This window comes from Cyrtonyx montezumae, unplaced genomic scaffold, assembly GCF_038088225.1.
Source record: "Cyrtonyx montezumae isolate F1298 unplaced genomic scaffold, pur_monq_1.0 scaffold_17, whole genome shotgun sequence".
Taxonomy (NCBI): domain Eukaryota; kingdom Metazoa; phylum Chordata; class Aves; order Galliformes; family Odontophoridae; genus Cyrtonyx; species Cyrtonyx montezumae.
In genome coordinates, this window is record NW_027071903.1 from 7,249,831 (window position 1) to 7,276,035 (window position 26,205).

At 35.3% G+C, this 26,205-nt stretch overlaps 1 protein-coding gene across 1 annotated transcript; it reads right to left on the reverse strand.

The window, feature by feature from the left end:
- Positions 1-256: 256 nt before the first annotated feature.
- On the reverse strand, positions 257-24,206 carry TDRD12 (tudor domain containing 12). The gene is made up of 28 exons (XM_065734246.1): positions 24,165-24,206; positions 23,064-23,225; positions 22,630-22,766; positions 21,465-21,584; positions 20,133-20,188; positions 18,682-18,767; positions 17,219-17,393; positions 16,638-16,714; positions 15,743-15,847; positions 15,194-15,379; positions 14,432-14,582; positions 13,539-13,666; positions 11,895-12,086; positions 10,678-10,806; positions 8,603-8,720; positions 7,974-8,110; positions 7,683-7,900; positions 7,436-7,535; positions 6,855-7,042; positions 6,286-6,496; positions 5,694-5,786; positions 4,128-4,297; positions 2,866-2,987; positions 1,831-1,885; positions 1,045-1,158; positions 808-961; positions 653-719; positions 257-342 (listed from the first exon to the last, which is right to left on the reverse strand). Exons 1-28 carry the CDS (start codon positions 24,183-24,185, stop codon positions 257-259), a joined length of 3,558 nt encoding a protein of 1,185 aa, XP_065590318.1. The 5' UTR covers positions 24,186-24,206.
- Between the last annotated feature and the right edge of the window lie 1,999 nt (positions 24,207-26,205).

The window sequence follows — 26,205 nt, forward strand, 5'->3', positions numbered from 1 at the left end:
ATATTTGCACAATCATTAAAGCCAACAGTTCTGAAGTGAAGACACTGGAAAATATTTATGAAGTTGTTCTGCAGAGTATTTCTTCAGATGCTCAGAACCCAAGCATTAAGCATTTTGCTTACCCTCTTCTACCTAAAATTAAATACAATTCTGCAATCTATGTATTAGCTTCCAACAATTTTGGGAGTAATTCTATACAATAGATACTACTTTGCAATGTTATCCTTTACAGGAAAAAAAAAGATCGATCTCCCAATTACTCATCACTTTCTGAACCACTGTCTTCCCAAGAGTCAACCAGTTGTTCCATTACTGGATCAACACAATGCAGCTTTCCAGTACCTAGAAACAATTAACAAGGCTTAATATTCATAAAACAAAACCAAGACCTTCCAGCTACAGACTAGTCCAAAACGCTACAAAATACTGCACTAAAATCCTTTCTTTCTATGCTACTCTTGATAGAAAAATACCCACTATTTGCCTGCAGTTTGATAGTAAAGATTCTCTCATGTATTCAGAGTTGAACAAGATATATATATATATATATATATATATATAAAATAGTTTAGTATTTTAAATAAAATGTAGGTTACAAATTAGGATGCAAATTATTTCATGCACAATAGATACTTATTAGTTCATTCCTTACCAACTGGAAAAGGGCTTTTGTCTTCAAAATCTTTCAGGTACTCAAAGTCAAAAGACACACGAGGATTCTGTTAACAAAAACAACAGTCTGAAATATCTGAACTTAAACAGACACTATGTTGGGAACATTCAGTAATAAATTTATTTCCAATTCACCTTGTTCTTTAGTAACTTGCACCATGATCCCTTCTTCTCTTTTCTGAGGACAATAATAGCCTCTTTATCCTTAATCACACATGCAGACTTTCCAGCAAGTATACGCTGATACAACTCCATATCAGCCAAATAAAATTTGCCTCCTGAGCAAGCACTATATTACAAAAAAAGAATTAAATTAAATGCAAGCTAATAGACAAGCTTTTTAAAGTTCAATAAGCACATTCTTAAACCTACCTGAAAATCACCCTCTCTGTAGAGAATTCACATTTATAGTCAGCTATCTTTGCTATTTTAACCTTCACAGTAACAGCCTCTTCATCTTCAAACCATTTTATTTCTGGATAAAAGCTATAAAAATAAAGTTTAATTGGAGTTAGTCCAAAAACAGAAAATAAGCTGCTTTAAGTACAGCCAGGATTCTCCCATTTGGATGCCAACAAACAGCACCCGTATGCATACTCAAACCCTAACAGCCTGACTGAATAACAATGACAGGAAAGCATGTGAAGATGCCAGCCCAGTCTGCTACAAAAGCACTGCAATCTCAGTCTTTGGAGCAGCACATCCATTACTTCAAGTCAGGAGACACTCCATTAGTTGCAATATCCAAAGGAATAAACCATACTGCCTCATATAATAGTATCACAGTCTAATCTTGATATTGCATATTAACATACACTGTTCAATCTACAAAGGAATAAAGATAACAGATTCATTGAAAAAAATTAAAGTGGGCCACAACTTCTCATTTAATTATTCTATTTATTATTTTTCCAAAGAATATTAACACAAAGACAAAACTGATTTATCTCATTAAAAACCAACATGCAGAGACAGAAGAGTAGGAGCTACAGTTTAAAGCTCAGATAGGGTGAGTCTTTTTACACATAACCCAAACAATTTCCACCCATAATACCACCTATTTACTCACAAAACAGATAACCTCACTAAGGGAAACTGCCTTGTTTGTCAGTTCACAATAAAAAGCAAGTATAGTAACAAGATCACTGAACTCTGTACCATTTCTGTTGATGCAGGGAAGAGTCTTCCACTTCCTTAGTTTGAGCAACACGATCTAATAAATAAGAAATGCAGGTAGATGATTATCTATACAAACCAAGTACTTCCAGAATACCCCAGTAACACCATCAAAATAATTTGCTAGCAATTAGATTACTACTGTAAGCATAACCTTAGCATTTATGCCAGGTGCTTCCAACTTGGAGAGATCTCAAATCTAATAGTTCAAATGAAATCTCAACTAGAAGATATTACAGATGATATTTAAAAGTAAATCACTCTCCACATCATATAAAGGTCTTTTCAGTCTTCTAGACTGAAAAGTTTAGTTGTTTTAACAAATCCCTGAAAGTAATACTACTACCAATCATAGCTTAAAACATGACATTACTGTCACTTTACCACATACCAGGCGGAAAATAAAATAAAAACCCATCTATGCTAAACCTCCCAGGACCTTGCAATTTTCTTCCTCCATCATTCAACCTTCATCTCTCCAAACTGAGATTTTCTATTGTTCTCAGTCCTCCTCTATAGCTAACACTGAGCCGTGTGTTTTTAGTTCTCTATTTAATTGAATATTAAATCCTTGAATATTAGATTAAAAGAAGAAGCTATCCTCTACCATTCTGAATCTAGGTAATAAAAATCAGACTTCCCAGTGAACAACGCTGTTATTCACCTCAGATATTCCAATGGATTTTAATTTCTTTGAATGCTACAGCCTTTGACAGCAAAACATTCATCCTCTTGGTAGTTATTCCCTGCTCACGCATTACAGAGCCAAACAATTCTGACTATTTCAAGGACAACAAATTCCCAAAAATAGTAAAACAGCTGTACTAACATGGCTTAATCACATAGCATCTTCAGACTGCTGTCCAGAACATACTTCCAGCTTACTCTAAGGTATTAGCTATGCAGAACTGCTCCGGGTACTCAGAGAAGTCTGCACTGGACTTCTCAGTTAACACTTATGTGCTTAACTTGAATGCAAGTCTTACAAGTTTTTTTGAAAATTATGAGAATGCTTACCACATAGATGATTCCTCATAGTCATTTTAGAAGAATTACAGTTTTCAGAAGAATTTTCCTCAAAGGACATGTTCTGCAGTTCAGACAAATTCTCAGGACCAGCCGAATCCTCCTTTATGCTTCTGAACACAGGAAATCATACTTTTATTTTAGAAAAACATTAACTATTCAAAGGACTCCTAACAAGAGTCAGAAATGCTATTCAAGTTTTTAAACGTATACTGAAAATAGTGCAAAACTTCTAAAATGCACTTCCAGCAATCCATAAATCTCATCACAGAGCTAATGAAGTTCAGTAACACAGTAAGAAGCATTTATAGAGTAATCCAATATTGAATAACATTTAAAACTCTGCTGGTAGCAGTATTTCCTTTGAATAATAATAAAAGAAATCTTTTGTTTTCATGTGCATGTGTCAAGACAAAGAAAACAAAAAACAACCAACCAACGAAATTATTGCCTTAATTTTAGCTGCAATTTGTCTTCTTCAGTGTCTGGTACTACACTTTGGTTCTAGCACAAAAACCAATGACAACACACCAATGTTTACAGTTACTGGTAAGCAGTGCTGTACAGAGCCAAAGCTATTCTCAACAAGGGCCAAGGAACCAGGTGGGGAAGATATTCTGCAAGAGTTTTGAAGGATGGGAGGAGGGGTGTTTCATCTCTCTTCTGTTGCCTGGGGAGCTAGCTTGGCATCAGACAGGGCCTGGTGAGCAATTGCTTGTGCATCACTAGTTGTATACATTTATAACACACACATTTATTATAATGATCATCCTTTTCCTTTTCTCTTAGTAAATAGCTTCACCTCAACCCATGAGTTCTACTTAGTTTTGTTGTTATTTTTTCCCCTCCCAATTCGCTATCCCATCCCACCAGGAATGTGTGAAAATGAGCAAATCTCTGTGTAGTGCTTAGCCACCTGCCTGATGAAACTACAACTATGAATGCCTTTCATTGTATGCATTTTAAGTGAAGAATCTTGGAATCTTTGACTGACCACAGAAAGATGCGCACTTCCACACCACATATAATATTTACTCACTTTGAAATTTCTTTTTAAATAACACAGAGCTGTTACTATAAAAAAAACACATCATGTAACCCTCCCACTCATTAAAGTAGTGCCCTAATTACAGAGGAGATCAAACAACAGTGTCTCTGTTTAAATGAAAAAATCACACTCTACAATGAATAATGTAAACATTTGGTTATTTTCTTAAGGAAACATTTGCTGAAAATAATTTGGAAACACTCACAAAGGCTCCAAATTCTTCATGTGATTTAATACCTTCACATGCTCACACAACTTCTGAAGTTGCAATACGTGTTCTGGATTATCAGTTCCCAGACCCGTAGACAAAATCTCAGATCGCACGTTGTATTCACTGATATATATCTTCAAATCTGAAAGCCAGGTAACCTGGACCTTCAATTACAAAATACACTAAATGAAAACCACAGCTGAGATTGCATCTCCTCAACTCTAAGCTATTCTTTAGCTAAAAACTTCAGACACATGCCCATTTGTTTCTGATATTTCAATTGGTAAATAACTTACTAATATTTAATCATTTTCAAAATATCAGCATTTTTAAAATGTAGTAAATGCTCTAATAGCCAATAGCTAGTCCCATTTAGAAGAACCAACCTAGTAATTAGAGAATTCCTAGAACTGATTCCAGAAATTACAGTCAATATATACACCATACAGTTTTAACTACTTCTCTAGATCCCTCATCTTATGGATAGGAAAAAAACAAAAGCTAGAAATCAAGAAGAAAAGTTGAGATGTCATATCAGAAATGAAGCATTGAAATAAATTATTAGTAAAGGCATTAGTAAAGGCATAAAAGGCACCTCATTTTTCTAGTATCTGTATTTTTTTTCTGTACTTTCAGCACAGATACTTGCTCCAGTCCAGTACAGCAACTCCCATAGTCCAGGGAACTGACAAAAAACATGGACGTGGCACTGACCTCAATATGCTACTTTCAGAAAAATTTAAAAAGTCAGTTTTGACAAACAATTTTATCACATCATATTACTGCAGTGACACAGTATAATAAAAGCTTAAACATTTTAAATGTCAGAACTGCAGTCTTTGTATCCAATTGATCTTCATGGGGTTGCCTCTGGATGTTGACAAAAAAAATCCCATTTATGAAAAATGCATACAACACCACCCATTTGTTTGTCACAAGACCAAGAAGTCATACAGACATCAGTATTAGTGTAAAAAGCAACAAAAACCCCACAGAAATAAGAGTTCTCATTCTTCTTATCCTGCTGAAAAAATGTAACAGAAAACAAAAACTACAAAAGGCATACTCTACACTGCAGCAAAAACCAAAACTGGCTACAAGGCTGCAAGAATTAAAAAGATCATAAAACCTGAAAGCAATCAGCAACTTGATAATTGAATAAAAACCAACTGTAATACAACTAGCTATACAATGATCAATCACCCTCAACGTGAACAAATGGCACCTTCCTTTTTGTCCCTCTCCAGTTGGTGCAGAATTAAAAGAAACAGTAAAGGCTTAAAAACACAATCAGAATAAACTAAGCCTAGCGTAAGAGGTCTTAGATACTTGGAAACACTACTACCAGAGTACATCCATCTAGACAAGATATCCAGATGGCTTCTTCAGATGCTGAGTGATGGAGAGTGTACAACCCTCCAACAGTTTATTTCAGTTCAGTCACACATGAATAACACCAATTAAAATAAAAATAGGTATGAGCAGAAGAACAGATATGAATTAATGTTCTTGTTGTAAAGGAGCACAATTAGAAGCACGTTAACTCAATACTACACATACCATTGGGTCAATCCAAACTGTATTTCCTAATGTAAGTACTACTTTTGCTTCATGTGGTTTTCTTCTAATTTTCTGATGAATATAATGAGTTACCTAGGGAAAACAAAACACTGCCTTTCAAGTACAGCAAAACAAATCAGCAGTGATTTCAATTGTAATGAAAATCTTCTGAGCTTAACAAGAACAAGAATATTTAATAAATTTAATAAAAACTAGACTGAGTAAACTAATGAAATACTAAAACCAACAGGGATTACATGCGCATATCCGTCTGTAAGTAGGAGGATCTACAAACAAGTAAATTTAGAGGCTGCTCCTCTCCCCACTGATTTAAAAGTAGCAATAACTTGTTCTGGAAGAAGTCATTTAAATCATACGTAACAGAATTCCACAATTTCACTATCTTTCTTGGACTACAAAATAGTAAGGTTAGCTTGTTACAATCAAGCCCACTATCAGTTATTTATTGATAACAATGATAAGCAATGAAATTGATAGCTACCTTCACAGTTCCTAACTCATTTCCTGCAGAAAATAAACACAAACAGAAGAACTTCAGGAGAATACTATGAAAGAAATCAAAGACTATTACCCTTGGGTTCCATTCAATGTCATTATCGATGGGTTTAACTCTACAAACTACAAATTCCATAGCCTGAGGTGGCAGATGCTGAAATCTTGCAGGCAAGTGAAGAAGCTGAGAGCTCTGAACTTGACTAGTTCTGCCTTCATCTATGTATTTAATTTCAACGTTAAAGAATAAATTTCCTTCTTCTTTTAAATAAGTCTCAACCACCTGAACCCTTCATAGAGCAGAAGAAGAAAACAGAATTAATATTTATATCATCAGTTCTAAGAAGTTTTCACACCTACTCAATACAAAAAGTAGAAAAAACACAGTGAAAAAACTCAAACTCTGGTTGTGGGTATATGTTGTATATGGTTGTGGGTATACATGTTTGTACTTTTCATATGGCAAATAAAACAGTATTTGTTATATAAAAATTCTCTCTTTTAAAGACGGATTTGAATATAGCAGTCACTTCTTGCTGGTCTTGGAACATGGTGTGGAGGCAAGTGTTCTTTTTTTAAATCAGATATTGAACTTTTGTTCTTAAATATATATAAAAAGTATACATGAATAAATAAAAACATTTCTACCTGTGAAAGACTGTTTCCTCACAGAATCCATACAAAGCTAGCTTCTCTACCTTTTCAACAGTGAATCTATTACTAGTCTCCTTATAATACTCATTGATTTCTTCAGCAAGAACTGAATACTTGTCTTTCTGTTTATCTACTATGCGACCAAAGTAGTTTGTTGCATTTACAATATGGAGAGGCAGGACCTGAAAGCGAAAAATAAATTGTGGGGCAGAAAAAGAAGAGTGATTATTTCTGAAGTTAGACATGTGATACAGATATATAGCAATAAATATAACAAATCCTCTTTACATTGAAAGCTAGGATAAAAAGCTCATTAACAACACAGAAGAAAATCAGAGGGCAAGTCTGAATTACCTGCAAATCAATACCCATTCAAACTAAGGAGAAAATCTGGCACATTTTATGCTGCAACCCCTTCAACAGGCAGATAAAAAAACGAACAGCCAAAAATATTCCAGAAATATACTTATTACACTAGCATTAATGCAATTTGAAAAAATAATTACTAGGCTGAAGCAGTTAACTACAACTTTCCTTCTTAGTATTCAAGACCAAGAAAAATAAAAACAACTTACTGTCACGTATACAGATGTTTGTATACTTCTATCCAGCACATTCTGGAGCATGTCTGTTTGTAAATCAATCCGATGACGGTCTGGACACACTGTTCTATTCCTACACAATAAAAAAATCATGAGCAAAATCTGATCTGAATAGATGTATCCAATAGGATAACTTATGAAGTAGATGCAGTCATTACTCAGGGCATACACTTTGGCAAGAAGGAATAATAAGCTTCAGGAAAACTTATTATGTCCTTACTTGCAAGTCCCAAACATTTTAAGATAGGTGCACAATGGCCTTCCAAGCTTCTTTCCTTCTTCAGCTTCTAGCACACTGTCCAGAAAATCACTCAGTCCTAGTGGAATGTCAGCTTCAGCACGCTCCAAACAGCGCAGGATCTCAACAGAATGGCACTCACTGTTTTCTGTCAGAAGTATGACTGACCTTGCTTGTTGATGCTCCTGATCAGATGAATCCTAAAAATAATACATTTATATAGTTTTTATTTATCCACTTCTTAGTTATCACATTAATATTTATTACTCAAACCTTTATCACATTATGGAAGTTGTCAGACATGCTGTATAGACGTTGACCAAAGATTGTCGGAGAAGAAGGAAAACTGTAATGTATCACACAAGATGCATCTGCAATTTCCAAGAACCGCATGCAGTCATCTGTTAAAACTGAACATATGGTTTACACATAAGGTGACTGACATACATGAAGCATGTGAAGCATTACATCACATTTGCAATGGATGTCTCCTCCACCTCCAATACACAGATTAAAAGGTAAGGTCTTTTCCCTATACAGATTTATAAGATACTACATTTTTCAGTAAACACATTTCTGAAGTACATGGAACACAGTATTACACCACCCCTAGTTCAATTCTGCATCTTGTAACAGTATCAGTGAAAAAACAGCATAGGCCACAGACAGATATTTCACTGGAGTAGGATTGCAAACATTTCCAGCAGTTTATGATGTGGTAAACAGTCTTTGCTATTACAAGCAACTCAAAAAATAAGAACTTTACCAGAGCATAAGGGAAATAATTATGCTATGACTTCAGAGGTTCTGAATGCAAAGTGAATAGAACCAAATTATTTAATGTAGAATGTAAGTCACGATGAAGTAATAAACAGACAACCAGAAAACAAAACCGTACTCACCTAACACAACACGACTGCCACTGCTATAGCTTTTTGTCCAGCGCTCTAAGAAATCCTTGGAATTAAACTCCATTTCTTTATGTATTTTGAAGGCAAATATTGAGTTGCCCTTCAGCGCCTGATGACAAAATAAAAATTCTATGTTCTTCCAATGCAGTAATAGCTGCTATAAGAAACTCCAGTAATTCATCTTAGTATCTGACATACCTTTGCTAACATAAGGAACTGAGGGCAAAAGGGAGAAAACAGTGAAGTTCTTAGGTTGTTTAATGTGAAAAGTACTGAAGATGAAGGTTACTCATCTCCTACACAAACCAATAACTATTAAAGTTAGTAACAGTATGGAATTAATTTATACTTTATTTCTTTTGTTTGCCGTTTCAGATATGCAAAGTTGGTATATAAAAAGATCAATAAAAACTTCCTCTAAAAGCATAAACTTTTCTGTAGCATTGACTAATACACTTTTCTCCCTTTTTCTTTTAAATGGTGCTATCTGCAAACAGCACAGTTCAGATAAACTTGAAGAAAGGTAACCCTCAGACATTCAAAGAAAACATGCTGTAGTTACAAGGCAAACTTGTTACTGTTACCAGTCTTCAATCACAAAGTAGCCTCACAGTAAGGATACTTTAAAGGACACAGGATTTACTCCTGCATCTGGAAGAGAAAATAACAGTGTGTTTCAGGGTTGACCTACATATTCCCATTAGGTATAAACCGTCTAGGCATACAACCCTTTTGCTATCCCACCCTTGAAGTTACAGCTAAACGTTTTCAATCTAATATCTTCATAGTCTGTCTCCTCTACTACCATCTCCGCCATCCTGTCCAGCTCTGCTTCACAACTCTTGCTTCTCAGTCCGATCAGACTGAACTACTATTACTTTGTGCTGTTTGAGTAGCAGCAAAGAGACAAAGAACAGAAGGTATCTTTGGTTTTCTATTGCTATCCATTGCCGTGTTATTTGAAGAATTAGAAAACTGCAGGAAAACACATTTTTAGCTTTCTCCACAGTGCTGAGTACACAGCTGTAGAACAAAAGGTTTAAATCCACATGTTTTATATAGATTTTTGAAGCAGTTTTCTGCCAGTTTTTAACAAGCCATGACATAAAACGTTACTTCAACTCAGAGTCTTCTACAATTTCTGTAACTCCACAGTAAAAAGCAACATGTGCAATTTTTTTTAACACTGCTGCTTAAGTTTTCCTCCCCTTCAACCACTCTTGGAAACAATTAAGTCATTAAAATTAACTGACAGAACTTTAACCAAGAAAAAAAGCCATCTAGATTCTAACTGAACATTTTGATCTGAGAGACAGTTACAAACTTTGTAAGGAATGAATACATTCTATGTAATACATCCCTCGTAGGGATACTTTGTCCAATTCAGCAAAAAGGCAGGACTACAGCTATTTTTGAGCAGAAATAATGAACATACAATTCCCCAAGGACTCCTCCAGAAGTAACACCTCCTATTTTATCATGTTGGCAACAATGTCAGTGGTAAATGCTGGAGATCTGGCAATAGAGGTTCAACCTTCCCACTAATGTTCTGTCACATGGGATCAACATGTTACAAGTGGCAGCAGAGGAACAATCTGACAAATTGGTGTCTGACATGGAAATGCAGATGAAGCCACAGTGTGGAATTTAATTCCCTCATGCAGAAAAACTTGCACCCACTGACATTCATCAGCACTTGCTGAACATTTGTTGAGACCAAGCAGTGTACATCAGCAGTGAGGTGGCAGGGAGGGCTTTTCAGCAGTGGTGACGGTGGGTCACCTCTCCTGCTGCTGCAGATTTTTACAAGCAGAGCACACAAGCTGATCACTGCTGGCAGAAACACACAGCTGACAGTGGCAACTACGTAGAAAAATAAGTGTTTTGTAAATGAGAATTTGCTCTATTAAAGAGTGTTAAGTGTATTCTTCATATCCGTCGCAGTTTCCACGGAAACAAACAGGAGGCGTTACTTTCAGAGCAACCTACGTCCATTTACTCCTAGCAGCTAACTTGTTGATCTTAACAACTAAAGGAGGCACTTATAAATTTAGGTACTTAGTTACCTCATGCACTATTTCTACTTCATCTACGGAATTTGTGAAAACCAGCACCTTCTGAACATTATTAGGGGTAAAATCCAATATTCTCAGTAACACAGCAGTTCTCTCACTGCTCACACAATGCTGCACAACCTAGAAATTGATATAAAATATGTATGGATTATATTATCAGCCATTTTACTACATATTTTTCATTTCAATGAGAACTGTGCGTTCTTATATTATATGGCCTAAATCACAACAGAAACAGTAAATGGTTGCTAATCTTAGGTTTACAGAAAATACAGTTCTCACAGCAATAAACTTATGACAGCTTCCAGAAAATATTTACTTCAGAAATTAAATCCTATATTAAGCATTTGATAAACTGTTCCATTAAAATTACAGCTATGATTTCTCATTCAGTTTTAAATAATTTTTCAATTGAACTTTGTTATTTTCAAGTATCACTAAAAATATATATCTTTACTCTCCAAAAATCATGCTGCACCCCTGAAATACGTCTATTAAGCAGAGCATCAAAATACTGACATTTTCATTTCTGCTCAACCATTTATTAGACTTCTCACAGGAAGGGATGTACTTTCTCATTTTGGACTTAGAATACTTAACATTACAAGTTTCTCAAAACTTTCAATTCTAAATTATTTTTAGACACAGCAGAATTCAGGATGCACTTAAAAGCTTTTATATTATACTTAAAGGCCCCACTGGCTTTAACAGCAATTAAATTAACAATCATTTAAGAGGTCTTACTACCTTGGCTTAAGATTTAGAAAAATAAGTTCTCCACCGCATGGTATGCACCAGTGAAAATATTTTTTACTATTTCTATTTTAGGAAAATTTGTCATGCAGATCTGCCACTCAGTATCAACCAATGCAAGAACTTCCACTTTTTTTTTTTGCACAATCTATATGATTTGCAAATGCTTATATAAAATTCAGTCTAATAAGCATTATGGCAGATAGCTGAGGGAATATCTTCACCTCAGTTCTAGAAAGAAAATCACATTCAGCTAATGCAGCAATTATTCTGTATGTTTCCTAACAATCACCTCAGTTCATATGCACAAGGTACAGCTGAACAACCTGCTGCAATTCCAGCACCATTCAGTCAAAACAAACTAACAAAAAATGAGCAGCTACATATACTGAACATGATCATTATAAACAGAGTATCTTGGAGATTATGTCATTATTTGTTAACTAAGTTTTTACCTGTTGTACATTTCCATAAATGGAAGCTTCTGCCAAAGCTGTTATCACAATGTAAGGATTGTTCATGAACTCCTTTATTAAACTTCGTATATGCTTATTCCACTGAGTTCCAACAGCAATAATTTGATGTGGTGAATATTTCCATTCCTCAGTAATGAGATTTTTCTTGTAGTAATCTAATATAATAAAAACCTATAAAACAAAAAACAATTTTACAATCATATCAAATTATAATGAGTTTGTAAAAAGAGCGGAGAGTACTGTTCCTCCTGACACAAACAACTAAACTAAAACCAACAAAAAGCTCCACACCACCAACCAACCAGACTCATTTCATATCCCAGAACAAAGTTTGTGGTTTGTACGCTTCCACCCTATTAGTTGAACACCTTCTGAAGCAAGAAGAAAGTGAGAGGACAACATGAAGCAATAGTGCTCACATGCATACAAACAAACCTACACCTTCTCTTGAATTGATGGCATTAACTGATCACAAACAACACTGCTAAGAACCAAAGAATTTAAATCCTTCACAAAAAATCTTTCAGAAAAAAAAAATACTCCAGCATTGCAAGTAAATAACACCCTGATTGAAAAAAAAAAACAAAACACCTTAAGATATAAACTGTTATTTGAAGGCTGGTGAAATGCATATGCAACCTAACCAGCTGGGGAACTTAATGCTATTCCTCTTCCAAGTTTCTGCAAATGTTGGGATCAGCCTCTCCTTGCCTACAGTGACACCAAGGCCCTTTCTGATTACTTCTGAGAGTACATATTCATCTACTTCTGCCTTTCATTCTACAAAAACTAAGGAGCTTACCAACACAGGGTTCTTGATCTACAGCTGTTCATATCATCTGATAAAAATGTTATGATAACTGATAAGAGGAAAAAGAAAGTTCCATACAGAGAGAAGATGCAAGCCTTAAAAGGAAATTAAAGATTCCTCCACTGAAGGTACCACTACCAAACTGAAAACAATCCAAATGTTTGAGAGATCACTCACAGCAGATGAAGAAAGCATAATGGTACAGTGGCATTAAACAAGACAAGACAGCTTTCCAAATGTAATTAAAAACAAAAACAAACAAACAAGAAAAGTTAGATAACTAGATATAACACTATAATGTGATGGCAAGCACAGCAATGATAGCAGGGTAGCAAAGTCCTAGACTGCAGCGAGCAATGGTAAGCACAAACAGCAGCTGTGAATTCAGAAACAAAAGCAAGAACCTGCTTACCCTCTGAAGGCCTTAGGTACACAGGGATTTCCAGAGTGATGCCACTAACCCTCACTACCAACCCTTAAATGAAGTCTGGGAAGGGGCAGATCCTGGCTCCACCCCTTCCTGTCACTCAATTGCACTGAGCTCCCCTGGGTTGGCCCCACAAAGCACTCAATCACTGTTTCAAGCCACAACTTAGCATTTCCACTACAAAAGACTCTAAGACCATAAATACATTCTTCCAGTGTTTCAGTCTACCAGAAATACATATGCAATTCTAATTCCTTTGTCTTTTCTCAACTCCACCACAGGGATTGAAAAAAGCTGGTACCTGCACTGTCATCCACTGTCTTCAAGACTGTTGGGGCACTAGAAATAAAATGCATTTTACTATCAGAATGCATAACCCACTTACCTGTTCAGGAGCTTCAGAGAACAGTACCTCGATTTCATCCAAAATAAAATGGCAGAGTCTAGTAAAAAATAAAAGGTGATATTCACACAATCTCAGGAGGCTATATGGTGTAGTCACAATTATTTCACCTGTAAGTTAAAAGAAAAGGCTATTAGTGTTTTACTAATTTGTCATTTCAAATAATACAAGTAAAAACACTTTAGGGCACAACAAAACCACCAGATGATTGCTTAAGGTACCCTTCTGCAATATGGATGATTCTACATACATTCAAGGACAATAAGATAATGAAAGCCACTTCATTTTCCAATCACAGACTTCAGGAAAAGAAAACTTCAGAAGCAGATATGCAGAATTTAAACATTTAGCTACTTGCAAAAGCAGCCTCCACATTAGAAAAGTGAAGAAAAAAAGGAATCAAGTATATGTTGTAGCTTAAACACTCACACAATCCTGGTAAGTGCAAGCATACCAACACGTATCATAATACATATTAATTCATCTACCAGGCACTTTAACTTGAATAAGGGGCATAAAAACAGATGCTCAGGTATCAACAAAAAGCAATCACAAATTTAGTTTTACGTCAAATAAGTCTCTGATCACTCCTAATATGGCATAATCTTCATGAAATGAAGATGAAATCAACCTGAAGGAAAAATTATTATAATGGAGTTCATAAAGAGACATGGAGGTAGTAGAACCACCCTAATACAATTTACTGTTAAATAGTACTACTGAACTTCACACATCACTACGGAGTTACAGAATTAAAGAAGCAGTATCACCATCTTATAAACGAGTAACTTTATTACTTCTTCCACAGTTTCCTGACATTAAGTCAGCCTACAGTGCTTTTAAGCATGATTAAGAAAATAAAAAAGTATTCTTACATCCTTGGATTTTCATAGTTTCAGCTTCTTTTTTATTCCCTAGTATTACCAACATTGGATGAAGCGGTCTGGAGAATCTGCCATATTTTTTCAGTAAATCAAAAACAAGCTGTGCCTTCTTCCAACCAGGACATAAAATAAGCACCAGCGGCTACAAACATAAAATACAATGTAAATTGTGTGTATAATTCTAAACTCTTATCTAGAGCTGTACTAGGGCAACATTTCGGGCAAAGATAAGTCTAAAAAAGATGCCTTCAAGTGTTTCCAAAACAAAACTTCTACTACTGCATCATCTAATAAATGCAGATGTTACAGATCCAAAGGAATCATATGCCAGGTTACTTTGAGACAAGGATGCATGCAGTAACTAGTGTAAAAAGTCTAAACATTTAATAGTATCATCTGTTCGTAACTCAGGTTGCACTATATCATCGCCACAGAAGACCCATACAGCTTCAATAGTTCCATGCTTCTGTGACCTAATACAAGTTACAGAAAAAAATTCACTATGTTAAACAGCTAATACAAATACAGACTAACCCTGTAAAAATAAAACTTAAGAATCAAAGTGATGTAACAATAATCACTTGTTAAATATTACTCTATGTCTTTGTTATATTCATGAAGTCCAACTGTGTAAGCTTTTATGCAGAGGACGTATATGAAGATCGCATTAGATAAATACATTATTTTTTGCATTATTATACTACATCTGCACTTCAAAACAGAAAATCTGATAGTATTTTAATATATACATACTCCATTTCTTTTTGGCAAGGCTTTGTAGCAACTTTCCACTTGTAAGAAAGCAAGAACTGGTGGAATATATAATAAAGGGTCATTTCCTTGATAGGAGATGGCAACTACGTCACATCCTCGAGCTACCGCTGGCCAACAATAAGATTCTGTAAAATTAGGGCCTAAAAACTTTTCCCGAGCAAGTTCCTAAGAAATGAGATATTAAGAGTTTCAACTGTGTATTAATATATTTACAAAACTATACAAAACATGTAGTGTTTTGAGAGCTTTCTGATCTATTTCACAATAAATATCCTTAACACAATATATAAAAAGTTAAATTACTGTGTAAAAATGATTACTGTCTAATATACCAGTAGAAATCAATATGATTCTTAAAGAGATGCTGACACAGACACCTGTAAAACTTCATTTATTTCATCACATGAAAAACATCTTAAGACATTTCTCAATCAGAATAACATACTATAGTATCATATTTAGTTTATAAAGTGAGGGCACAGTAACTTGTTAGGAGAAATTCAGCATAGAATTAAACACTGGTGTTACCTTTTTCAGATTATCGTGAAGTGGTGCTTTTTCCAAAACTGAAGTTGGCTCAATTTTGTTGCTAAGAAAGACAAAGCTTCTTTCCTCAGTAAGGTTTTGAAATCTCTGGAATCATGTACGTAAAAGACAGTATTGAAGGCCATGCATAGTTTAACATCAATCAAGTAGCTGTAGAAGAGTTCAGCTGGCCATTTACAGAATGTTACAGGAGCACAGCAGGATAATCATCTACTACTACTAACATTACTTCCTTCTCCCCTCCCCCGCCCCACAAAAGAAACTCTTAAGGTATTTGACTTTAAGTTCTGTAGTAGTTGTCATCCTCCAATACTCAGTAAAGCTAAAAAAAAAAATCAAAACCAAAATCATAACTTCAGTAAAACTCATTTTTCCCTCTAAGCTGACAAAAGAACTAGTTACAATGCTATCAGAAAGATAATCTTTCCCTTAAATCATCTAGCATAACATGACAAAAAATAGCATGTTCACTCTGAGAAAAGCAGAGACTGGATCCATTTACCAGTCATTATCTGCCTATGATTTATGGATTCATACTCTGTTTCTCTCACTGATATAGGAACTACATTCAACTGTGTAATGCAGTAACCAACTCAACCCCTGTGCACTCATCTCTTTAAAACACCTCACAAAACAACAGCAAGCAAAATAAAAAAAGTAAACTTTGCAAGAAAGAAGAATAGGCATTAGAAGTATTAATGAACAAATAAGAAATGCATACCATGCTATAGCATAATGACTGTTTTGTTTTTAGGACAGCACCAAAGCTCATCTTCTTTCATATTCAGAAAACTTAAAATTCCTAGTGTAGACAGATATCATCTCCATAAAACCACAGCAAAGAAGCATGAAAAGAAGGCATGAAAACAATACTTACAGATTCATTCTTTTCATTCAGATCCACGTTAGACGTTTGGTACGTCTTTCCAAGAGAGGAACTGGAAACAGTATAACCTAGGAAGAAGATCAGAAATGTTCAAGTTATCTGAACACATGAAAAAAACATTGTTATTTACAGCCACAATTTTTGTTTAGTTTCCCATAATATTTGCCAATATTAAAAGAAAAAATCTCCAGCAAGATGGAAAGTTACATACCTTTTAAAGGATGTGAATCACTACATGTGCCCCAACTCACAAATCCCACAATTTAACAATTACTTCTGTTTAAAATTAATCCATTCAGACACAAAAACAACAGTAAAGAATGAAACAAGTAATTTTAATAATGCTATTAAGCATGTTAACAAACTCACTCTCAGTTTCTGTCATGTATGCTAGGAAACAAAGAACACCCTAAAATATTCCTGCATCTGGTGATTTGATGACTGTGATGTCAAACACCTTTTGTTAACAACTTTATTTGATCCAATTATTGGATTCAGAGACAGCAGGCTCAGATTCAACATATACAATTAAAGATACATAACGTATAATTCTGACATAAGATTGTTCCCACCTGCTTCAAGATTCACTGCTACCTTCTCTTGCAACTGCACTGGCCTCAAAGCAAGTGCTGGATTAACATTTAATGATGTCTGGTTCTCTTGTTCTTCTGCTGCACTTTGAATATTCTCTTCAGCTTTCTCAAAATGAGCAAAGTTCTTTGAGACAAGGTCATCATTAATACATAGCTAAAAAAAAACCAAAAAAACCCAAGATACTTGACCAGTATCAACATCACATACTTGTTCATAGTTCAAGCTTTAAACGGTAGTACCACTTAAGCAGTATTAGTGCTTTTTGAATAATGTTAAACCCAGAAGACAAAAGGAAGCCATATATTCCAGTATCTTCTCAAAACAGATTTTAATTAGCTGTACATTTAATGGAGTACAAAATTTTCTGGAAAAGCGTGAACCTTTTCTGTCAGCCCTAAATAGATAAAACTCTTAAGAAGTAAAGCAGGTTATTCTTCTAACTCAGAGAGAATCAAAGAGTGGCAGAGAAAAATCATACCCAAAACTCTAGAACTCCACTGTTCTAGAGGTCAGTGACTCTATTACCATTTATGATTCTGTACTGACAGAAGGTCTTAGACTTTGTGCATACATGAAAAGTTACTGCCTGCAGCAAAGACCACAGCTCCAGCGCAAAAAAATGTTGGCAGAACACTCCAAACAGATGCAAATGAACAGTTTTATACCTACTGTATGGCTGCTTAAGCCTAATGGCAGTTATAGTAAAATATTAGCAGAAATTATACATTTTGGAAAGTGGTGCTAGTTCTTCCCTAATTTTTGAGGATGAAGTCTTCAGCAAAAGCAAGCACGAACTGCTATTTAACAAGTTTTCAGCTAATCAAAGGCACAGAAGCGCAATAAATAATTCAAACTCCAATTACTACTTCAGTATTTTTATTTTTAAAGTTACATCTCACTATGGATGCACAGTAATTTGGCATAAATAATTTTCAATACTTCTTAAAGAATCTTGAAGACATTCTACTTTGTTTTAAGCACAGAAAATACTCTAAAGGTTTAAAACAGGTACCAATGGAATACAAAAAAAATAACTAACTCACCAACACAGAAAATAAAAACAGCACACAAAAACAAACCAAGAGTAATACTAGGTCCAAGTTATCTCTGCTAATTCTACCTTAAAAAGAAAGTGCTCTGGTTTTAATGCTATTATTAGCCTTCACATACTTAATTGATTTGATAATTTTTAAATCAAAGACTTCTCCTAACACAGATACCTTTATAATATAATTTGCCTTAAAAAAAATAATTGAGAGTAACTTACTCTATGACTTCCATTTTTAACATGACTGAAACATCTATAATAAGTAACACAGCACTTACTGTATCTGACAAATGACAAAACTCATTAGTAATGCCGTTCAGCCTTAAAAATTGTAAAATTATGACTTACATTGCTAAGTGCATCAACAGGTTTGCAGATGTAGAAGTGTCCTACCTTTTCACCTTTTACTGTTGCATAAAGAATAACATGAAATGTGCTATCTTCCACAGCACATAACTTCGCTTTGATTTGGGTAGTTGCTAAAAAGTAGCAATGAACAAGGAGATATATTAACCTCTTAAAATCAGTATTTTTTAAGCATGCAAAACTACAAAGAACCATTAGATGAGCACAATCCATTACTTACAAGAGTAACTAGTACTAATGTTTTAACTTTAAATGGGAGAGGAATTTGACAAGGCATTAAAACCTTAAAATTACAATAACACTGTTCTCACTCTGAAGGATGACACACTTGGAACAGACCAGTGACCGGTCCAGATTGGTACTGGTCAGTCACACACCAAAGTACTTATACTGCACCCGCAGATGAACTGTAGTACAATGCATACTTTCCCACTTTGACACTCTTTTTGAAAGAAGGTATATTTGCACATCTGCAAAGTTCGGTTAAGCTATTAATTGAAAAAACAAACAAACCATAACTGATAAATTATGCCCATTATTAAATTCTGAAATATTTCTTCTGCATACACTACTCACGTGCCAGCAATAACAAATTAAAAAGAGGTCAATATTCCCCAAAGCAGTCTGGGAACGTTTATGAAACCAAGTTAATATTGCTGTTGCTCCCTACTAACCTTTACTTTGCATAGCAATATTTGGCACTTACATGTGCAAATAAACAATTTAAATCATGGTAAGTGCAACGTTCCCACTAGGGTGTGAAATTATTGGCCTAAACAGTCCTTACTGTTATTACTAACTCATCCACTCCTTCCCAAATCACATTTGTATTGAGTATGTTGCACTTGCAAGAAGGCAGATAATTTTTCAGTAGAAGCACAAAAAATCAGACAAGCTCAGCAAAGAGCTGTTTTGAAAGAAGAAAAGCGCTCTCAGACCAAAATAGAATGCTTGATATGATGAAGTCTGGATGAGCTACTGAAACACCATCCATGATTAAGGACATCAACAGATGGAAGAGCAAACCATTCTAGCTTACTCAGAAACTACTCTGAGCACAATCCATTTGAAAATATAACTATTATCAAGATAATCTTTTCTGAGCTGGTGTTTTACACTCCTGTCACACAACTAGCAAAGACAGATTTAAAGCTGATGCAAAGTATTATGCTAAATACAAAGAAAGACATCACTGTTTGAAACAGTTGTTATATGAGCACTACCTTAGTCAACCTGCACAAGAAACCCAGAGAAACCCTTAGACACCTGGCACTATTTGCAGAATGGAAGCCCACTGTACTCAAGATGCAGCTCTACATATAATTTTGGCTAAGTCAATCCATTCAGAAATAAAGAACTGTGCAACTCATTTCTATTAAGAATTTGGTGAAAGATAAAAACAAATAATATATTCAACTATTACTTATCTCTGACAGCTCATTTCTCCCCCAAAATTATGATTCTGACAGGATTTTTACCTTTCAGAAGACTCTGAAAATACTGTGTAGCTGCATTATCCCACCTTTTGGCTGGTCTAGGAGAATAAATACAAGCAGTTATCTCACACTATCACAAATTCAAATGATAATCTCAATAGTGAGGCATGTACAAAAAAAATGATCAAATCATGCTAAGTCTCAAAAATTGCATCTAAAAGAAACATTAGCAAAAAACCTGGTATTCTGAATATGCTTCAGTTTTGATATATCAGTTTAATCCTAAAACAAACTACTTGAAAATTAACAGATACTGCTTTGCCAATGCATGAAGGATACATCCAACATAAACTAATTAGAAATAAAATAGTATAACAAGAAATAAAGCAAGAATCCACTTATAGAACATTACTAATTACTTGAAATAAGTATTGAGCAATTTGAAATGAGCACTTCATGAACACAAATTCTCAAAACTGAAAGGATTGCAGTAAAAACTTATTCTGTCATTGTCATCTTCTGCAGCTGCAAATACAAGGATTAAAACTTAAAAAGTTTGATACACTCAGGTTCTCTCTACCCATCTACTAATCTTTTGATAATTCACAAAAACTGCCCACTCAAGATCCTATCCCTATCTAAACTAAGCAAGTATTTTTTTCCTGTCAGAATAACTATGTAAAACATACTTTCCATGTGCTAAATAACCCCCACACCTGTCGGACTACATCTAGTTTTAAACGTTCTTTAGTAACAGAAAACAGAGTAGCTTTCTTGCTATAACACTGTACTCCAACCCCATGATATAATAACACCTGACAGCTCTTTGACAATGACATTGTATAATTAAAAATAAGATTCAACTGTTTCCCTTTACCAGCATATTTTACAGAAAACCTTTTTTTCGAGTCCTCCACGAGTGACATAAAAATGACAAATGCAAAAGGAGTCCAAAGCATTTCAATAAAACAGGAAATGGAGAAGAACATAGCTATCTAAAAACATTACTAAATAGCTATCTAAAAACATTACTAAAACTTCAGTTCAGCCAGAATGTTTAATAACCACAACCAAGACAGTAAGTAGTAAGATAAGCCCCAAGAAAGAACACAGAAGGATGAACTGGTAAGAGATGCTCACGTGCTAGCAACACAGCTCTGGGAAAGTAAACAAAGCACAAGAACTGCAAAATGCTCAAAGTTTCCTAAAGTTTCTAGTCAAATATCAAAAGATTAAAACAGATGAGAAAAACCCCAAATGATTAGGGAAGGAGTTTTATTCATGCATTTCTCTTGTAAAAAAAGTTTTATTCTCAAATGAAATTTCACTTCTAAGAAACATATGACTAGAATACTACTACTGAAAACTACTTACACTATTTGTGCTCTGTCTTCACAAAAGTTGATGTTCAATGTCACTGGCTTTATGCAGTACAATCTACATTTTTTTGCTCTAAATGGGATTTGCATAAATGCTTCCATTGCAACTCGAACGCTTAAAAACAAAAAACAAATCTCATTTTATAGATCACATTCTGCAAAAGTCAGCGGTGTTTCAAATACATCCTTTCATTATCCTGTATGTGACAACACAGATCTTCTAGATGTTTGGTTTCCACTGTGAAACTCCATGCTTTCTAATTAGTGGAGAAAGTTAAGTTTCAAGTCTTTTCATGACATATGCATGTTTTCTGGCACTGCATATGCCATTTGACAATTCCTATTTCTAAGTAAGAAATAATACATAACTAAAATTAATAAGGAAGAAACTAACACTCGAATTGCATTTGTACTCCTTACCGTTTAACAAAGAAATATCATTTATATATTGTTCAAGACTTCAGTGATAGCTACACAGTTATCCCTTACACGTGGCTTGGCAGGAGACTAAGTAACAAGTGGCCAACGTAATCAGTAAGAAATCATCTATAGCCATCTTTTAACACCTGTATGTTTATAACTCTTCTGATTCACTTTACACTGAAGCAGTATATTAACCACTTAGTTCTACGAGAACACATTTTTAACTTATGGCACTGTTAAGTTGCTTTCTAATTCATTCAATTCAAAACTATCCTTAAGGTTATAAAGTATTTGTGAAGAAATTGTAAGCAAGTTTTCTTGCTTTTTTTTTTTTTTTGCATTGAGTACTACAAAAAACATCCAACAGGAGCATTTATCAGATATTTTGTTGAACGAATGAATCTTAAATACAGCTGAGAAATTGAAGAGATTTTTTAAGATATAATTTAAGATTTTAGAAACAGTAGGGTTACATGGCATCTTTTTTATTGTATTTTTTAATTGATCCTCTAATAAGTGAAGAAAGTATGTTTCAGCAATGTCACTTGGCAACCATATATTTCAATCATAACTGCCCAATTTAAATACACAATAACGAATGCTAGCAGTTTTTTGTGAACTCACAATTCAATTAAACTACAGCCTTGTGAGTATTTCTCTAACCAAGTGCTAGAAGTATTTACAAGCAGTAATCAAGCAAATAAATTTCAGTGACTGTCTCAAAAAAAGACACTTACTCCTTTGATTTAACAAAAGTAGGTTTTGCATAATCCACTAGAAAACATCCTATTTGATAATGGTCTGCACAGTACATGATAGACTTAACAACTGCTCTACACCAGCACTTCAGCTCCTCACTGAACACCACGCAAAGCTGGAAAAAAAAGAGACAACAGGTTCTCGTAAATGAAACAAATTAGTTTTCTTAGAGGTAAAAATATGGTATTTATTATATAGCCCTAGATTTACTTTGCATTGCAGCTTCCATAATTATGAAGCTACACACAAGAAAAATAACCCACACAAATATTTTATTCTATTTCATACCAATAATTTAAAAAACAAAACAAAGAAACAAAAAAAGATTAACAAACCTTTGGTACTTCACCCCTGAACCAACATAAAGATGACATTATTTCTTTTTATGCGTGAAACACACCAATGATTTTACCTGATCTTTTTCTAACGTTATTGGCTTTACTGCATCCATATCTTCACAAGACTTGTCATAGAACCGATTCATTTCTGCATTCAGCTTTTTATACTCTATTTCATCAACTATATAAGGTCCGCATCCTTTCATAGTGACCCAGAAGCAACCTGGATCTTCAATCTGGTATAAACATTAGACAAAAACAAGTAGCATTATTGCTTCCTGAAGTGATATTCCTTTTAACATCTGATCAATAAACATAAAAATAAAATGTAGCCTTCACTGAGGCACCCTGAAATTACGAGATCTAATACTGAACAAACAGAATATTAGTAAAAAAAAAAAACCCAAACAACAACATCTTTCAGGATCAAACCTTTAGTTCAATAAGTAACTTCTCAGTTTGCACTCTTTAGTACCACAATACCAAATGCATTCTGAAAAGTTGGCAGCACTATTTAGAAGACTTTGTTAACTGAACATTATGAGTTAACTGCAAATATGTAAGCGCTTTACTTGAACGTTATTTCTGGAGTATGTAAAAGAAAAAACAAAAAACCCACCAAACACCAACACACTTTCTTCAGGTTCAGAGGGTCTACAAGACAGTTCATTTAAAATAGAGCCATGGCCTTCTGCTCTATCTTTTTAGGCAGTTATATACCGTTTTTCAGATATGGATATTCAACATCTTAGGAAAATATTTTTTTTCCCCGTGATGTCCTACAGGACTCAGTAGATGCTGCTACACAGGATACCTTCTGTTTTAAATTTTAGCTGCATTCCTACTAACTTCTTCTCAAAGAAAATCGATACAAAAATCACAGTGAGAAAACTTATATAATCTATATAAAACCCCACCACATGTAAAAGAAATTACCAAACAGAAATAAAGACAACATATTTGCAAAACTGACTTCCAGTTTCACAGATTCAAAGAATCAGAGAACGTCAGGGACTGGAGGGGACCTTAAAAGATCACCTAATCTAATCCCCCTGCCAGAGCAGCAACACCCACACTAGGTCACATGTAGTTATTTTAAATTATTTATTTATTTTTATTTTCAGTTTCACTGAAATAAACACCAATCACCTTAACTTTCAAAAATATCAGCATACCCGTAATATGAAGACTTCCATAGTGTCCAGCTGTTGACTCTTCTTCAACACTGCTGTAAGAAACCAACAAACATTTAGCTATTACAAAGTTTTCTTTTATTTTGAAGCACAGTTAAGCATCATACAGCAGATACATATTTTTGCCACTTTTGTATGAAGCACTGGCTTCAGCAACCAGCTTACATGTATAAAAGACTTCAACTATGTTGAAACCTATTAGAGATTTACCATTCACACTTATACACATACTAAAAACTAACGTGGTTGCATAATAGAAAATGCTTATTATCTTCAACCTGCTTGCAGTCTACAGGCCATAACAAATAATTTGGTTAAAGGATTGCTACAAGTTAGATACCTGGCGAAATGGACACTAACACCAGACAGAAACGAATAAATTACTAAATATAAATAAACACAGGCATGAGTCCCATCTGTAGTCGATTTTAAAATAACCAATATTGCTACTTGTGTTTCACACCACATGCAGAACAGATCGAGCCCAGGAATTATAGCAGCAGCACACACCTCATGCTAGATCTTGTACATCACAAGGCCACTCCTCACAGCAGCATCCAGACTACTTCTTACAAGAGTTCACACTGGAGTAAGCACTTAACAAAATGTTTCAGGAAAGATAAGCCAAGCCAGCAGCCTTCAGCTTCCAAAGCCAGCATGAAAACTGCACGTTCAACAGCTCCTGGCAATCACGTGCAGGGAGCCTCACTTCTTTCCATCTCTCTAAGCACAAAACCCGTAAGTGATCGAACAAGTCACTAAGGCACATGCAGGAAAACGGCTGGCTCCCTAATAAACTCACCTTAGAAGAGTGGTATCACAACTGCTACCCTGAGGGAAAAGGTGAGAGGACACCGTTCTGACAACACGGGGCTGAAAGCAGCACTCTAAGCGCTGCCCTGCCCTGCCTCCGTCCTCATAGCCTTACTCCATCTCGCAAAGGTGACTCATAGGCGCAAGGAAGTACGCAACATGAAAAACACTGCAAGAGGCAGCACTTTCTCCTTTTTTTCACCCTCAGTTTATACCTCCCCTCAGAGAAATAAAAACCTCAGCCACATAACTCCGGAACAGCCGCACCGACCTCAGCAGCCGCCACAAAAATCCCCTGAAGTTTCCAGAAGCACCGCCACCTCCCGCGCTCACCCAAATAGGGCGGGACGCGCCCGGGGCCTGCGCATGCGTACTCCGCCTCCCCGAGTGAGGGGGTGGCGGAGGCGGGAAGGCGGTGTTGGTTGGTGCTCCGCTCTCTAAACGCATTGTTATGGAAATAAGCGCAAGAGGTGAATGTGTGACCTTTTGCATGCTTGCAGCTTTCTGTACCTCGTGTTAAGGATAGAAGGGCCGCAGAATGAGGCCTCAGAGCGGCCGGAGCGGGCTCTGCCCATGACTACGTGGTCAGGGCCTCTGGGGCACTCCGTTCCTCGCAGTGTCTCTCAGTCTAAAGATGTCCACCGCCTGTATATTGTAAAACATTTATGTTTCTATTTGACAGTTTTCATCTTTAAAGCAAAATAGTAAATTTTTTAATTTAGGTTTTGTTGTTGGGCCTTTAAGCTCCCCCTGCTGGACACTTTTGCTTTTATTAGCGTAGAAAAACAAGTTCCAGTAGACAATCTGGAGAGGCGGACTACTCACTTAAGCAGGTTTAGTATTAAAGTCACTCTTTTTTGACATGTAGTAGCACTTACAGGAACTTATAGGAACATGCTGGTGCATAAAAATTTCTGAAGAAGTCTAACCCATGGCTGAATTCTTTCCTAAAAATACTTTCTCCTGGGAGACATTTTCTAATACAAAAATAAAACTGGTACAACCACAAGGTACAGAACAATAAATAATGTTCAAGAGGTCTCTCCATGAATCGTGAAAGACTGTACTGCAAAAATCAAAGCAGGTGCAGGTTACGTGTAGATATGGTATTTTTAAGCCTCTATCTACAGAGCAGTTTAGCATTGCTGCTACATATTCTGCAAGTGTTTGTCTCTATCTGACAAAGAACGGTAGAACAGTACTCAGTTAC

What these genes read in the sequence shown, in the direction of transcription:
- TDRD12 (XM_065734246.1), bottom strand. Translation starts at nt 24,185, where the DNA reads ATGGAAGTCTTCATATTACGG. An exon ending in GAGGAAACAGTCTTTCACAG is followed by an intron (nt 6,497 to 6,854) that starts GTAGAAATGTTT and finishes TGCTCTATGAAG; the next exon opens with GGTTCAGGTGGTTGAGACTT. An exon ending in CAGTTTGGATTGACCCAATG is followed by an intron (nt 4,298 to 5,693) that starts GTATGTGTAGTA and finishes TTGTAATTGAAG; the next exon opens with GTCCAGGTTACCTGGCTTTC.